The sequence below is a fragment of the Notechis scutatus genome, chromosome 3, assembly GCF_049901735.1.
Source record: "Notechis scutatus isolate UNSWTSFEM ecotype Mainland chromosome 3, rNotScu1.2, whole genome shotgun sequence".
Lineage (NCBI taxonomy): Eukaryota > Metazoa > Chordata > Lepidosauria > Squamata > Elapidae > Notechis > Notechis scutatus.
In genome coordinates, this window is record NC_142011.1 from 147,944,570 (window position 1) to 147,961,773 (window position 17,204).

A 17,204-nucleotide genomic window follows, 5' to 3' on the forward strand; every position below is an offset into this window, starting at 1 on the left:
TTGGTACGATAATTCCAAATTCTTGAAATGTCCTCATTCAGAAGCTTTGTTATAAATGTTAAAGAGTATAAGAGATATAACGGACCCCTGTCATATTGTTTCTTCCTCCCTGACCACTTAAGCTAACGTGGAGAATGGAAGTACAACTGCTTCACACATTCATCACTCCTCTTTGTAGATTCATATAGCAATGTACCCAAGGTTAAGCCATCTTTTGCCCAATGCACTGAATGATAAACTGGATTTGCACACCAGTGTCTTTTAGATGGAGAGAACTCAGCAGAGAGAAGTTAAGTCCAGTCCCATCCTCATTGCAGTCATGGTCCAACCCCATGATCCAATGTGGCAAATGAGTGGTCAGAAGGAAACCCTGGATTCAATTCTCCAATGGCAACAGAAAATGGCAATTTATAACGATGAATCATTTAAACATTCTGGGACACTTAATCTCTGGAATTTAAGAGGGCATTCTCAATTAAATGAAACAGGTTTCAAAGTACAAATTTATTAAGAGGTTTAACTATCCTGTAACAGCAAAATGAAATGTTATTTTTTAACATCACATTGCATATATTAGTCAGCTCATTGATGCATAAGGACAGCTATATTCAAAAATAGATTGATCCCTCTTCTTTGTGGCAGCCCCACAAATATTGGAACACTACTGTCATGTCGTCCCTAGTCCTCCTTTTCAGTAGATTAGACATACCCAATTCCTGCAACCGTTCATGTTTTATCCTCCAGCCCCCTAATCATTATTGTTGCTCTTTTCTGCACTCTTTCCAGAGTCTCAACATCTTTTTAATAATATGGTACCGAAACTGGATGCATTTTTCTAAATGTGGTCTTACTAAGGCTTTATAAAGTGGTACTAATACCATGATCAATCCCTCTGTTAACCTAGGATTGCATTGGCTTTTTTGGTTGCTGACACATACTGCTGGTTCACATTTAAGTGATTGTCCACTAGGACGCCACTAGCCATTCACCTGATCAAGAGGGCTTCATTTTCTGAAAGCGCATGTCATGAAAGTACTTTTTAAAGATGTTTGCATTTGTGTCCCATCCTTTTGCATTCTTTCTCTGACAGCTGAAAATAGCATATGGAATTATGGGTGTGTTTTTTTTTGTCTGTTTGTATTTCATACTTCTTAATTGCACATCTCCCCTCAGAGATTTCCCTTAATATTAGCAGCTTTCCACTGAGAACCAATGACAAGTCCAAAGTCACTGGATTAGTATTACTCTTCTGAAGAGTGAAGAGGAGACTTCACATAGCACTTCAGTAGTCTGTCTTCTCTTAAAATCAACAGAGATTTTGGAGACTCACTTCCACCCAATGACAATCAGAAGTGGTTCCTCCTAAATTGCCTGTACTGGTGGATGTTGATTAAATTTCAACGGCATGGCCACTTAGCATAATTAAATCCCGTATAAACAATTGAGTGACGGTAACGGCCAGCCCCAAAGGGAGATTTCACGACAATCAGACCCACTGGGTGACTTTTAAAGTTTATGCCATCCTGAGAGTCACGATGTAAATGGCATTACCTCTATCAAGGTGTGTGCACCCCACTGAGTCCAGTGGCTCTTATTTTCAGGTGTGCATAGCAAACACTCATGGGCTTTCATGGTTCCTCTAGGATAATAGAGTTAGAAGGTGCCTTGTAGGTCATCTAGTCCAACCTCCCAACCCCAGCAGGAGACCCTACAGTACACCATTTCTGACAAATAGCAGCCCAATCTCTTCTTGAAAGCCTCCATTGATGGAGCTCCCACATCTTCTGAAGGCAAGCGGTTCCATTGGTTGATTGTTCTCACTGTCAGGAAAAATTCTCCTTATTTCTAGGTTAAATCGCTCCTTGTTCAAAATCCATTATTCCTTGTCTGGCCTACAGGAGCTTTAGAAAATAGCTTGACCCCTTCCTCCCTGTGGCAGCCCCTCAAATATTGGAAGACTGCTATCATGTCTCCCCTGGCCCTTCTCTTCACCAGACTAGCCATGCACAGTTCCTGTAACCGTTCTTCATATGGAGATTTCCCAGCCGTTTTTTATATGTTTTAACCTCCGGTCTTCAATTGCTAAAGCAGCAGAGAAGCTCAAAGGGTCGCGGCGCTCCTCGGAGACGCTCATCAGCCCTTTGCGCTCGGCCGCCCGCCCCGCGCTCCACCCTCCGTCCCGGCGGGGCGGGAGGGAGGACGATGGCGGCGAGGATTGCGTGGCCCCGTTTCCGGGCGCTGCTGGTGGCCCACCGCTCCTACTGCAGCCCTCGGCTCCTGCCACAGGCCAGGCCGACTATGGCGAGCCCGTGCCCCAGCCGGCTGAGCAGTACCGGCCCAAGCCTCGCCACTGGGGCCGCTTCCCTGGCCCGCTCCGGAGGCTTCGTGGGAGGCCGCTGGCTCCAAGCGGCAGCCACTTTCCCCGTGCGGGACCCGGCCACCGGCACGGAACTCCTCCAGGTAGCGGATTGCGGCGTAGCTGAAGCGGAGGCCGCCGTGAAGGCCGCCTACGAAGCCGGCGCTGCTTGGAGCGCAGTTTCTGCCAAGGTGAGCGAAGGGAAGGCGGCCGGCGGGGAGGCGGGGGGGAGAGATGAGGTTTTTTGCAAGGGGGAGCGCAGCGATTGAAAAGCCCCGATAAGTAAATTGGGGAGGGAGGGTACGGAAAGAAATGCTTCCCAGGAAGCATGTGATCAGAGAGCCCGGGGATTGTTTCAAAAAGTTGGGTTTCTACACATGTGCAGAGTGCTTGCTTCTAATGAGCCCCGCACGACTCTTTGCAGGTTGATTCAAATGCAACGCTTTCAAATAAGTGTGTTTTATCTGCAGCTTCTAGAGCAAACCACAGATCCCCCAAAGTAATGGTGCAGGCATCAGCTCCTCGTTATATGTACACAAATGCTGTTATGCTTTGTGTCAGAGCATCTGATGAAAGCATGCCAATGTACATGCTGATGTCATGTTGCATTTCTCCTGATCAGCCCTGCAAATGCCCATGTAGTCAATCTGAATAATATCTGGTATCTAGAGTTAAAATTTGTTTTAATTATGCTAGTTGTATTCAGAAAATAACAGAACAACAGAGTTTGAAGAGGCCTTGGAGGTCTTGTCCAACCCCTGCTCAATTCCATTTCAGACAACTATGTCCTTTCTCTTCTTTAAAATCTCCAGTGATGGAGCACCTACAACTTCAAATAAAATGATAAGGACATGTGGTTGGATTATGGATTTTTTTTAAAAAAATCAGATATGTAATACTCACCAGTAGATTAAAATTCACCTTGCAGATTCAGTGAACGAAATTGCTGTAATGGCACTTTCTTGGCTTACTTGTTAACTAAGTTGGCACATGTACTTTGTACAAAGATAAAAGGACCGTGTGTATTAATTTATATATTTCCAGTATGTACATAGTGTGAGGATAGCCTACAGAAGCCCATGAGAAGAATACAAGAGTTTTCAGCTTTAATGAATTCTTATTTTTAAAGCATGTATTCATATATTTGTATAGTTTCAATTTTTATCCCATTTCTAAATAAAAAGCCACCTACTTTCCAGAAGTAACAATAGGATCAAAGACTTTTATTATCAACAATGTTGAACCACAATGTTCCACAAACTCTCCTTTCATATCGCACAATATACAAAAGAGTCGGAGTTTATAGCATGTCCCCTTTCAGGATTTGAACTTCCTGTAGACACCTTGGCATGTTTTTTTTTTTAACATTCTGGAGCCTAAAACAAGAGTAAATTCTTTAGAATTAAGTCAGACTTACAGTACTTCTGCAGAGATATGCATAGTATTTTCTTCTGAATATCTTGGAATTCTCCTGGCTGCTTTTTAAATGTTTATATTTTGTCTATTAGTTTTTTTACAGGGACTATCTTTCCACCCCTTGTATTTTTCAGGCCCCACTTAGCCTGTGTTTCTAAGTACAGTAGATCTACTGTACTATAAACTAATCAATGACTTTTTAATCACAAATTGCTTATGATACAAACTTAGCTCATGCAGTGAGTCATGAAAATTCAGTCATTAATTATCATTAACTGAGTAACCTATGCTTAAATTAACTACAGGTTACTATAAAACATAGCTACTAAATGTTTGACTATGGGGCTGATGTATTAAAATCTGATTTTAGTTTTAGAATAATATTAGACTGAACTTCGATCTACTTGATGGATTTGTTTTAATAATTGAAATTGAATAAGCTCTTTGTAAGTTACAATTATACTTAGAAAAATTTGCTTTTGTTTTCAAATTTATTTTTACCAAGATCCTTCTATATTACTATTTTATTTTTTATTCAGAATAGAGCGGTTTTGCTTCGTAAATGGTATGATTTGATGATAGAGAATAAAGATGAACTTGCAAGGATCATTACAGCAGAAAATGTAAGTATAAAGAAAAAGGAAATCTTCCACTGAGGCTGCAGGCCTGAAACTTAGCTTGCTGAATATAGTTTTGCTTAGAAAAAAGATCAAAGCAACCAACAGATGAAATTCGAATGTCCTTCCTTGCTTCTATTTGTACTATATTCTAAATTATATAGCCTGGTTCATAAAATGTAGCGGCTGTATTCACACAATACATTAAGCCAAAACAAACCACATTATAGCATAGTATGATGGCTGAGTTGAGACAACATGTTAAGAGAGTGGCAGTACTTGCCAAACACTCTGAATCTGATTTAGTCTTATATGATTCCAGCCCATGTTACTGTTCTGTGCCCTCAAAATTGAATTAAGGGTGGTGCTAAAGTGAATACCCTATTGCTTCTAAGCAGCTAATTCTAATGTTGAATACAGTGGTTTTGAATAAAACTTTGTTAGCTGAGTGATTCAATATCTAGGGCTTAAGAAATAAATAGATGTTACAAGAGAAGTATGGGGGCCAGGTTAACATTTCTTTTATATTTATTTGTGAAATGTATTTGCTGCCTATCTAGGCAGTTTACGATATAAGTTTATGATAATATGCAGTTTACGATAACATGCACCAAAGACAAATTCCTTGTGTGTCCAATCACACTTGCCCAATAAAGAATTCTATTCTATAAACAAGAAAATGAAAGGAGTGTAAACTGAACAGAAGTAAAATAAAACATAAACAATGAAAAGGGAACACAAGAATACATCAATATGATAACCAAAATGATGGATGAGTGGAGAGCAGAGGGGAGGAGGTGGAGACTGCCACCAATCCAGCAACCACCTCCAGTATATATTGCTTGAGTAAGTAGAAAAGAAAATAGGAACAGCAGCGTAGCCTGAATATCATATGTAAGAAACCTCCTGGGCCTTGCAGCCAGGAAACCCCCAATAGGGCAATTGGGAGGTGATGCAAAGAGCTGTTACTTATATGTTTGCTGAGTGAACTGACAATGGCATGTTGGGAGCTAGCAGGGCTGAAACTGCTCTCTGTGTCAGCACTTTCTAAAGTGTGGTCTGGGGCCTGGCACAATCCTTGCAAAAGATAAAATAACAGTTCTTAGAAAAGGTATAAACCGGGGTGTCCAACCTTGGCAACTTTAAGCCTGGAGGACTTCAACTCCCAGAATTCTGGGAGTTGAAGTCCTCCAGGCTTAAAGTTGCCAAGGTTGGACACCCCTGGTATAAACAATCACACTCTTTTATCTCCAATCAGAGTTTCCCAGCTGTGATTTTTCCAGCAATCTGATAAAAGGAGAGCTCTAACTGTTGGCAACCAGATGACCTAAGCCTTAAAAAAAAGTAGCAAATAAAACAGACAAAAAGGGTCAAAACTACAGATGCAGGAAACCACAAATAACAAGGGCCACTTTTACAGGTATTTTAGGTTAACTAAGATTTAAAAAATAATTTCAGTTTGAATATGGATAAGGGCTTGAAGAATGTTACAGGAAATGCACCTGATAAAAACATTGAAAACTCCTGGGTGGACTAGTAGAAATGGGAATAAGTAGCTAAAACTTCTTGAACCAGAAATATATTGATGGCTGTTTAAAGCTTAGTTTCATAAGTTCAGGTAGCAATAATCACTTGCCTTTCTGGGTAATCTGTCACACAGAACTATCCAATGAGGTAACCATCATGACATCATCAAAACTGGAAACCACTTGGGAATGCATCCACCAGAATTTCAAAGTAAGCCCTTAGATTTTTCCTGTGGAAGAAGAAGTGACTCCCACTACAAGAAAGGAATGGAAAATGCATTTCTATATATCCTTCCAGTAATCACTTTGTGTCACCTTCATATCATGTTTCCAAACTAATAGCTGACATAAATTATCTGTGTACTCTTGGTGAAATGTTAAAGCCTCCTGCACTGAACTTTATTACATTGTGGGTTTAACAAGTGAGTTTGCTGCTTTTATCCAAGAATCCAGGAAACAGAATTAAAGATCTGGTTTTAAAAATGTGATGAAAATGTGGTCATTTTGCTGCCATCTGGTAATCATCCACATTTGTACAACACACAAAAGCCATGCCTTGCTTAACCCTTTTCCCTGCTAGAGAGTTATTCCTTGCAAACCTATCTATCTCAGGCTAAACAGTGGAGTCCTTTGTGTTCCTTGAGCTTGGTGGTTTGCATGTAGACACTTTATTACCTGGCTAGTCAGGTAGTGAAACATCTACAAGCAAAAACAACAAACTCAGAGAATGCAAAGGACTTTATGGGCTCCAATCTTTCATTGCATGCTATGTAGCTATAATGTGATTTGATTCTTTGAGCCTTGTGTGATGTATAAGTCCATTCATTCCAAATTACAAATCATAGTTTTCAGGTTAGTGTATTGTATCAATGCAGCCATTTGAAGTTCATTGATTGGATTTTCACTGAGCAAATCGTTGCTTGCACAATGTGTGAACTTGTCTTTGGAATCCATGGTACAAAGATCAATGTTTCTGATTTGTGTATCTTGGCAAAAGGTATATTTTTTGCCCTGTGGGTTTTTTTCCCCTCCTCTTTTTCTTGTTTCAGTCATATATTTTAGATTTAAAGCCTGTTTTGTTCAACTTTTTAAATTTATCTTGGCATTTTGTTTATATTTGTTTATATTTTACAAATTAAAGATGAAATGCAAAAATTATAATAAATCCGGCAAAAGTGTAGAATCACAGGTCTTGAGAGAAAGTTTCCTTATATAAGGTGAAATTGGGTACAGATGTGCTTGTTTATTACTTTTAGGATTAGACAAGTTAATAAGATAAATAGTAAAGAAAAGAATGTCCATTTTGCATTGACTATTATTTATAAATAAAAAAATAAGTTTTTTCATACAAGCTTGAATACTTGGTCCAAATATTTGCATCAATATCCTGTTATTTATAATGGACAAGTAACTACCCCAATATAGAGAAGAAGGGAAAAAAAGGGAAAACCTTCTATTTAAAGTATGTACCATATTGATCATATGGAGGACAACAATAAAAATAAACATTTTTAAATGAAGGCCCAAAGGAATGAAAAGTATTAATAATTATTTTTTTAAGAAGAGATGTTTTACTGTATTCGTTTATTTGTTCACAGGGAAAACCACTGAAGGAAGCAGAAGGGGAAATCTTGTATTCGGCTTCTTTCTTGGAATGGTTTGCTGAAGAAGCCCGGCGGATTTATGGTGATATTATCCCACCTTCAGCAAAAAACAGGAGAGTCCTTGTGTTGAAGCAACCTGTAGGAGTCGCTGCCATCATTACACCAGTGAGTTGGCTGCTTTGTTGAAATCGAATTGGAGATCCCCTTAAAGAGAGGAAGAGGATTCCAGAGACATGGTGCTTTCACAGAAAAGGCTCTAGTTTTTGTACTTTAAAAACAAATATTTAGTGGCAGAGAGAATGGAGACTGACCCTTAAAACTTAGAATCTCTGGCAACTCTCAGATGATCTCATTCCAGCTGTTCAGGGCTTAAATTACAGGGTGTGCAATAATCAGAAGATATGAGGCAATGAATTCAAATAAAGACCGATTCAGCTTACGCTGATTTCTATTCAATTCAGAACTTTGTACTTCCCACATGAATGTAAATGTAAGTAGTCCTTGACTTTAAAAAACATTCCTTTAGTGAATGTTTAACGTTGCAACAACACTGGAAAAAAAGTGATGTATCAGTTTTTATACTTCGCAGCATTCCATGCTCACGTGATCAAAATTTGGCCGCTAGGCAACTGGCATGTATTTATGGTGCTTGCATTGTCCCAGGGACACGTGATTGTAACTTATCCCAGCCAGCTTCTGACAAACAAAATCAATGGGGGGGATCAGAGTCACTTAATGACCACATGATTCATTTAACAACTGTCATGATTCACTTAGCGACTGGGGCAAAAAAAGAGTAAAATGCGGCAACACTCACTTAACTGCCTTGCTTAACAACAGAAATGCAGCTCAGTTATGGTCATAAGTCAAGGACTACTTGTATGCTTAAAGAGAGTTTAGAATCAGATTCTGTTTGCCTTCCTTTAAACGTACGTAACATGCCACACCCAGAAATCTTTCACTTTTTCAAACAGGTCCATTTGGAGATATTTTGGAATCTGCTTTCACGTGTCATTAATAAGAGTGAAAAGTGGGAGCTACTATGCAGGACAAAATAGCCAATGATCTCAAGAATATTATTACTTCCAATAGGAGGAGGAATACATTTATTATCTTGCTCTGGATATTATTTTTGGCTAGAAATTTCAGGACTTGCCAGTTATTTTAGTGTGCCCCCAATTCTGTCGATATTAAACTTGTGTGTATCTTTTTACTACAGTGGAATTTTCCAAGTGCTATGATTACCCGAAAAGTAGGTGCTGCTTTGGCAGCTGGTTGTACAGTAGTAGTGAAGCCAGCTGAAGACACACCTTTATCTGCCTTAGCACTTGCCGAGGTAAAATTTTTGTATTGATGTTTGTTTGTTTGTTTATGAATGAATGAATGGAATGGAATGGAATGGAATGGAATGGAATGAATGAATGAATGAATGAATGAATGAATGAAAATTTATATGACTGTCCAACTTGCTTCAGTGACTAGAGTCTAGGCTGCTTATAAGGATAAAAACTCAATACAGATTCAATAAAAAAGCAATAATATGATATGTCAGAAATATTTTTAGCATAAAATTCTTGAATATGAATTGTTGGATGCAGCTGTGATAATATTTTAATACAGGATACATTATTTTATGCAAGTATCCAAATATATGACTCTTCCCACCAATTATTTCTCACCGCAGCTTGCAAATCAGGCTGGAATCCCTGCGGGGGTATATAATGTTGTTCCATGTTCTAGACGGCAGGCAGCAGCAGTTGGTGAAGTGCTCTGTACTCATTCCTTGGTAGCTAAAATCTCATTTACTGGCTCAACAGCTACAGGAAAGGTATGCATATTCATGCATTTAAACTTTTATACACTAGGTTTTTTAAATCTTCACAAAGTTGTGACTAAAGCATTTTTGGAATAATGCTGATATTTGTTTAAATAAATTTTAACAATTTCCATAATTCAGCTGTCTTGGGAAAGTTTGTAGAATCTGCTCATTCTTCAAGGACGGCCATCCTTTCTACATGCCCCTGGCCTACCTGTTGTCCTTAGCTTGATGTTCTCCAGATGCATTGAACCTTCGCAGCATCCTTGACTAGGGCACCATAGATATTCACAGGTAGCCATGATGATGCCCAAATCACAAAGCATACACTGTCACATCAGAGCATCTACTATTCATAGTTGAGTCTCAAGTCTGCTCAAGAGAATATAGAAAGTGGATATTTTATAGCAAAGCCACAATGCCCATTTCCTTCACCTGCCCCCTCTTGCAGACTTCAAAGCCTTGGGTATTGTTGCCTAGAGACTTGGAGTTTCCACAGATACGAGAAACATCAAGTCATTGAAATCTGCTCTAGGCCATCCAGCTTTTTTCACATGAAAAAAATTACCCATTTGGGAGGAAAAGTGTTAAGGGAATAATTTTAAATTTAGGGATGTTAATAAGTCTTCTAAGTTGAAGTTTACATAGCTTAAAAGTTGCTGAGGTTGAGAAACACTGGATTGTGTATAATCCATGTGCATGTGTATAGCAAATGCCCCCTGCCCTTTGTTTCCCAGCCCACCAGGGGTGGGATTCTACCAGTTCGCACCTATTCGCTAGAACCGGTTGTTAACATTCTAAGCAGTTCAGAGAACCGGTTGTTAGAAGAAATTACTGGCCTAATCCTGTAAGGAAATCAGGAAGGAAACATTCTGGTGTTGCTTACAGAAACTGCATCTCCGTTAACCCTTATTACATTCTTGGCAGGACTAGACTTCCTGTCTCAGGAACTTCTCTGGAGTTTTTTTTTCCTCCTTTGCTGGTACTTTACTTGTGTGGAGTGACCATTCAAAGTTACAAATGGCACTGAAAAAAGTGACATGACCATTTTTCACACTTACGACTGTTGCAGCATCCCCACAGTCATGAGAAGCCAGGAGAGGAGATGCGTGCCTCGATGTGAGTGATATTGAGTTGGCTACACCCAGCCAATAACATGAACAGGAGGAGATGCGTGCCTCGATGTGAGTGATATTGAGTTGGCTACACCCAGCCAATAACATGAACACCAAGCCATGTCCACCCAGTCACATGACCACCAAGCCACGCCCACCAACTAAGCCATGCCCACAGAACCGGTTGTTAAAAATTTTGAATCCCACCCCTGCAGCCAGCATCTGCATGCACTGACATAGCATGAGTGGAAAGCAGAAATAAGTAGAGGAAAGTATAAATGCCTCCTAAAGCCACTGCTAGACAAGCGGATGGAGAACATTCATGACTTGGTTTAACCCTTTGATAATCTTTGGAGCAGGGGTCTCCAACCTTGGCAACTTTAAGACTTGTGGACTTCAACCCCCAGAAAAGAAAAGCTGGCTGAGGAATTCTGGGAGTTGAAGTCCACAAGTCTTAAAATTGCCAAGATTGAAGACCCCTGCTTTGGAGCACCTAAGTTGTGGCTTTGAATATTTGCCTTAAAACATTTTCAGAATCCATGTATTCAAACTCATTATTTTAAACTCCACCTTTAAGAAACATAATCACTGTTGATTGACAAGCTGAGGTTTTCAAAAACTTTTAATCTAGAATTATTAAAAACAACAACTAGAATTTCTCTGATCAAAAGGCAAAGATTTAGTGACAGAACATTGGCTGGGCTCAAACAAACTTTTTTTTTTTGGGGGGGGGGTGTCTCATAGAACCCCACTGAGCTTTTGCAGAACCCTAAGGCTCCATGTAACAGTTTGACAAACTTTGATCTAGACCACTTTCCCCATCCTGAATAGTCCTCAAACTACACAACGTAGAATTTTCAGTAGTTTAGGATCCGAGGGGCTATAAAATTGGCACATCTGGAAGGTTTCAGATAAGTCTTCTTATTTGAGAGCAATGAATCAAGCCTTTCTAATCAAATAGGATTGGTGCAGTTAAGGCATTCAAATACATACAAGCACAGCATATGAGATATAAAGTAAAATTAATACTGGAGTATCCAAGGTTTAAATGGATGTGTATTTAAGGAAATGGTCTTTTTTCCCCCCCTGTACAGTTTAACATTGCATTTATATTCTCCTTAAGAGTAATTAGCTTTCTGTGTCTGCTATTACAGATATTGCTACGCCATGCTGCTGGCACAGTGAAGCGGGTTTCCATGGAGCTCGGAGGACACGCTCCGTTCATAGTCTTTGACAGTGCTGATGTAGATAAAGCAGTTGCTGGAGCTTTAATATCTAAATACAGAAATTCAGGGCAGGTGAGCTTGTTTAATCCTGTGGAACTATTTTTCCTCCTATGCATATGCAGCTACATAAAACATTGTTAAGTTTTGATTGCATCTTATATTTGAGGAAAATTCCATCAGTCATGGCAATGAGTAAAAAAAAAATTCACTAGGATCTTAATGACACACCTATACTTTTGAAGAGACACCTATACTCTTGAAGAGAATTTGGAAGCTACAAATAGTGTAAAATGTGGTAACGCAGGCAGTTCCTAAAGGCCGTAGGGTGGTCAGTGTTACATCACTGTTCCATGAGCTGCATTGATTGCTTCCAAGTGCAGTTCAACTCTCACCCTACATTTTATCAATGAAATAATTTTTAAAAACAGAGAAATCCTTTTGCTTTCTTTTGTTCGTTAAAAACAATACATTTCTGTTGCGTGGAATTGTGATAATTTTCCTATTATCTGCATCTTCTTTGGAGATTACAGCCTAGAATTGTTAGGGTAAAAATTATTGAGGGCTTAGAATTTGACTTTAGGAGAAAAATTGACCCAGAGTATTAAGAAATTAGAAGATCTTAATAACCTATATGTGGCGCTGCCAATTTTGACATATTTGGCAGAGTCCCGGTTGGGAAATGCTGATCTGCACTCTTATAATAGCTACAATATAAGAATGATATGCTGAAGTAGCACCTTTTGAATAAGCATATGAAAGAATTACATAGAAACTTTATCAAAACATATAAATTAGTATCTGTGAGCTTCTCCTTCCCAAGGTGCCTAGGCTTACAACTCATCATAATTAAATGGGTTCCATATTTCGGATGGCAAATATATAACAGCTGCAAATATATAACGGATGGCAAATATATAACAGATGCACTAAGGCTGATTGGGGAAGAGAGGTATAATTCTAATTTCTAGATATTTCAGCTGTTGTTCACAGAGACTCAAACTTCTTTACCTTCCAGACCTGTGTATGTGCAAACCGCTTCTTGGTTCAGAAAGGGATCCACGATGAATTTGTCAAGAAGTTTGCCCAAACCATTCAGAGAGACCTACGTATTGGCCATGGATTTGATGAAGGCACTACCCAAGGGCCATTAATTAATGAAAGAGCTGTAGAAAAAGTAAGAATTGTTTATGAAAGAAACGATGGTCAAAATGCATCCCGAAGCCATGTTCATTGTTTGCTGTCATATGGTAATATTTATTGCAACATTTTACTTTGGCTTATAGGAGTTTGTCCTACATTTGATGTGTTCTTAGGTGGAAAGCCACATTGATGACGCTGTGTCCCAAGGAGCATCCATAGTTACTGGAGGAAAAAGGCACAGCTTTGGGAAAAATTTCTTTGAGCCAACTCTGCTTTGCAATGTGTCAACAAGTATGTTATGTACCCAAGAGGAGACTTTTGGCCCTTTGGCTCCAGTTATCAAGTAAGTCATTAAGCATTTCAAACAGATGACTAGGTAATCACCTCAGATCATTAAACTGCTATTGGAAATCTTCCTCAATGAATAATAGTATATTATTAGACTTGTATTCTGCCTGACTTTCGAAGACACTGAGGAGCTAAACTCAGTGAAGCATTACACATATTATTTTGCCACAAAACATACTAGAAGGGAAACTGGATGTGTATGTGTGTTTCTGAGATAGATATTCTTTCAGTCACTTGTTGGCACACTATTTTTTCAGAGCTTTTCCAAAATAAGTTCATCTACATCACGGGTATCAAACTCGATTTCATTGAGGGCCGCGTCAGGGTTGTGTTTGACCACAGGGGACCAGGGTGGGCGTGGCCAGGATAGGCATGGCCAGCTCGACATCACTCATGTCGGGGGTGCCCGTGGTGGCTCCCAAGCTCCGTTTTCAGCTGTGAGGGTCTCCTGCAACCCTCTGCCAGTGAAAAACGGAGCTCCGTTTTCGCTGGCAATGGCACCGCAGGCCGGTCCTTTGCTGTTTCCAGAGTGGCCAGATCTAAGCACCGCATGGGCCGGATCCAGTCCCCGGGCCTTGAGTTTGACACCGCTGATCTAAATGTATACTTTTCCAAATAGTCCTATACGGAATTGTGGAAGTTTCTATTATGCAAGGGTATAAAAATATCACAGTGTGCTTCTTTAATTTTAGGACAAATTATTATTATTTTCACCCCAATGATGTCATATTTCCACTTTTGCAGATTTGATACAGAGGAAGAAGCACTCGCCATTGCAAATTCAGCCAATGTGGGTTTAGCAGGTATGTGCTTTTAAATAGTAGGATAGAAAAAACGGTACATATTCATATGTACTTTGATTAGCATCTCAGAGGTTGTAACTTTTTTTCTGGCAAAAAAAAGTCCCAGGGGGTCACATGATCTTCTTTTGCGGCCTTCTGACAAGCAAAGTCAATGTGGAAGTCAGATTCACATCTGTGTTACTAGGCTAACAACTGCAATGATTCACTTAACGAATGTGGCCCCCCCAAAAAACAGATCATAAAATGGGGCAAAACTCACTTAACAAATTTCTCATTTTAGCAACATACATTTTTGGCTCAACTGTGGTCGTAAGTTGGACTACTTGTACTTATTGTTCCTTTATTCACACTTGCAGGCTATTTCTATTCTCAAGACCCAGCCCAGATTTGGAGAGTCGCTGAAAAACTGGAAGTTGGCATGGTTGGCGTTAATGAAGGGATTGTATCTTCTGTGGAGTGTCCCTTTGGTGGGGTCAAACAATCGGGGCTAGGGAGAGAAGGGTCTAAATATGGTATTGATGAGTACTTAGAAATAAAATATGTTTGTTTGGGAGGTTTATAATAGCCATTGTTGGGACAGTAGCCAAATTACAACTCTAGTTTTGGCCTTTCAGTCTTTGTTTTAGCAAGTTAACTTGGATTTTTTTCCCCATAAAATAACTGTGATCAGGTTTACGTATAGAGATGTCTGTACTTGAAATCATGTCAATAGATATAAAATAGTTCTTCATAATTACATAATAATATTATCTATCTTGATCTTAATGTGGAAAGAAATCCTATTTGCTGTTGATATTTGGAAGAATTTGGAAAACTATTGATTTTTTTGGAACATATAAGGCAGCATCTCTGCTCATTTTTTTTTTCACATGTAGAGGGTTATAAAAAATGATGGAATCTTAAATATTTGTGCCAAATTTTGGATTTTACTCTTTTTTCTAATACTTTGTTTTTTAATTAATTGGGTAGAAATCCAATTTTAATAGTTCTTCAGCTATTGTCTGAAATATGGGTGTCCTTGTGGATATACATTCATTTCTAATATCCTATTGGTCAATAGGGCTAGACTTATTTAAGAAGAGATTTGCAATTTGTAGCCGGTGGTTAAGTTTTGCAGTAGTACAGATTAATGGGCAGTAATAATTCCTGCCAAATTATAATGTACATAGTCTTCAGAGACTCTTGATTTGGCAGAAAAAATATAGATTTTATGAGACAGTGTAATAAAAACAAATTGTAACAATAAATATTAATATACGTAATAGATTCTTTCAGACCTGCTGGGGACCAATAACTACATAAGTAGTTAGGTTTCATTGATACATATTCATGAGCTGCTATAGGAAACTTGTCAGTACTCTATGGATGAAACATTTGGCTCCTGCAGAATTAACCTGAGTGGTTTATTATTCTCTTTTGTAATATATCCATTATTTTTTAAGTGAGATGGGAAAATTAGGATGGAACTGACACAATGCTGCATTATACTGAACATGTACTTTATATGTCCAAATTGCATTGAAATGTTGTATTCAGTGGTGGTACTCTACCAGTTCTATCAGTTTACTACCAGTTTACTATCGAACCGATAGTAAAAAAATGCTACCGTTCGGCCAAACCGGTAATAAAAAAACATCGGTTCGGCCGAACTGGTATTTCTTTTTTCTTTTTTTCCTCCCAATGATCAGCTGTTCCGATTGTTAGCTGTGCCAGGATCCCTCTCACTGTCTTACTGCTACCCAGAAGGCAAAAATGGGCGTGTGCGGGGGGGCATTGCGTGCTTCCCCCATGCTCCGTTTTTTGCCTCCTGGGCCTCAGGGAAGCCTCCTGGGAGCAAAAACGGGCTCCCAGGAGGCAAAAAAAAAAAAAAAAAACTAAGCGCGGGGGGGGTGCAAAAAAAAAGAAGAAGCCACACCCACCCAGTCATATGGCCACGCCCAACTGGCCACACCCACAGAACCAGTAGTAAAAATATTTGCATCCCACCCCTGGTTGTATTCCTTTTTTGTTCCATGCTTTTGTGGGGGGGGATTAAAAGTGTTTCTCCTTGGGCCTTAAACCCCTCTGCTATATAACATGTGCTTCTGAGAGTCAACACCAGGTTTCAGGAGTGGTCTGTCTGCATAATCTGAACAGCACGGAGTTTGATAATACAGAGTGCTTGTTTTAAATCAACTCTCACCACTGGATATTATTTTTGCTTAACAACTAGAACTAGAAAAATTCAGATTGTGGCAGTTCCCCAAAAGTACCACTTGTAACATTCATACTCTTTCCTTAAAAACAGAGCAGAAGCCAAATATGTTTGATACATAGGTTAGCAAATAGAATATTTCATAAATGAAATACTGTGCCATTTAGGGGTATGGAAGACATTTTAAACTATTAGATTATAGCACAAATGAATAATGTAATGATCTATTATATATCTTAAGTTCAAGGAAATATCTCAAATGTTGAATCAGTTTGATAATGTATCAAATTTTGGCTTTTAAATTTGTCATTAAAAATGCTATACATGTTTACATTCATATAAGGGAGCACTTGAATTAAGTTTTTTTTAATTACATAATCAACTTTTTGCCTACATTTTTGTTTGCCACATATGGAGGTTAACGAAGAATTGCTAATGTAATAAAAGTTGGATGTTTACATTTATTGTCAAATTTGATTTGCGGTACTATTTCTTCTTTGTTATGTTTTCATAAACCACAGAGAAAAAAATGGGAGGGGGGAACTACACACTTTTATTAGAATAGATGTTGATGCGAAAATAGTTTCTGTAAACCTTCCGGTTACAAAGTTTAGTTTAGAAGTTCCTATAGCTCATCTCGATTTTGAGGAAATTGATGTTACATATAACATATGTGATCACTTAATGTGAAGAATAATTCAATCTCATTTTTTTGCTTGAGATGTGTGCTTCTATTAGCCAATAGATGCATTTAAGATACTTTTCCATTCACCATTATTCATATCCAATAAAACACCTGGCATGTACTCTTGTTTATGTACAGAATGTAGATGCACACAGGTCTGCTATTGGCTTCATGTATAATCCTATTTATGTAAGTAATTTCACACAAGTTTAGATTACATGATACAATCCCTAAGAAATTATTCAACAGCTAATTCAAACCTTAAAAAGTTAAGAATATTTTTTATGGTAACCACTAAAGGAAAATACTAGATTATTATCCCAGATTATATTTTACAGAGCCTCTAGATAGAACGATA

At 38.7% G+C, this 17,204-nt stretch overlaps 2 protein-coding genes across 4 annotated transcripts in view; one reads left to right on the forward strand and one right to left on the reverse strand.

Moving 5' to 3' along the window:
* Nucleotides 1–3,310, reverse strand: part of GPLD1 (glycosylphosphatidylinositol specific phospholipase D1) — a 37,689-nt gene extending 34,379 nt beyond the window's left edge. For all 3 annotated transcript variants that reach the window (XM_087961405.1, XM_026669970.2, XM_026669969.2), the window contains exon 1: nucleotides 3,260–3,310. The gene's annotated coding sequence lies outside the window, so the exon portion shown is untranslated. The remainder of the gene's footprint in view (nucleotides 1–3,259) is intronic.
* Nucleotides 499–16,633, forward strand: ALDH5A1 (aldehyde dehydrogenase 5 family member A1). The gene is made up of 10 exons (XM_026669971.2): nucleotides 499–2,547; nucleotides 4,312–4,395; nucleotides 7,514–7,684; nucleotides 8,739–8,855; nucleotides 9,204–9,347; nucleotides 11,605–11,748; nucleotides 12,692–12,850; nucleotides 12,990–13,159; nucleotides 13,909–13,967; nucleotides 14,324–16,633. Exons 1-10 carry the CDS (start codon nucleotides 2,203–2,205, stop codon nucleotides 14,527–14,529), a joined length of 1,599 nt encoding a protein of 532 aa, XP_026525756.2. The 5' UTR covers nucleotides 499–2,202; the 3' UTR covers nucleotides 14,530–16,633.
* Nucleotides 16,634–17,204: the final 571 nt, after the last annotated feature.

Excerpts from the sequence above, each read along its gene's own strand:
- ALDH5A1 (XM_026669971.2), top strand. The coding sequence starts at position 2,203 with ATGGCGGCGAGGATTGCGTGGCCCCGTTTCCGGGCGCTGCTGGTGGCC. Across the intron at positions 9,348-11,604 it reads GCTCAACAGCTACAGGAAAG|ATATTGCTACGCCATGCTGC; the intron begins GTATGCATATTC and ends CTGCTATTACAG. Across the intron at positions 11,749-12,691 it reads AATACAGAAATTCAGGGCAG|ACCTGTGTATGTGCAAACCG; the intron begins GTGAGCTTGTTT and ends TTTACCTTCCAG.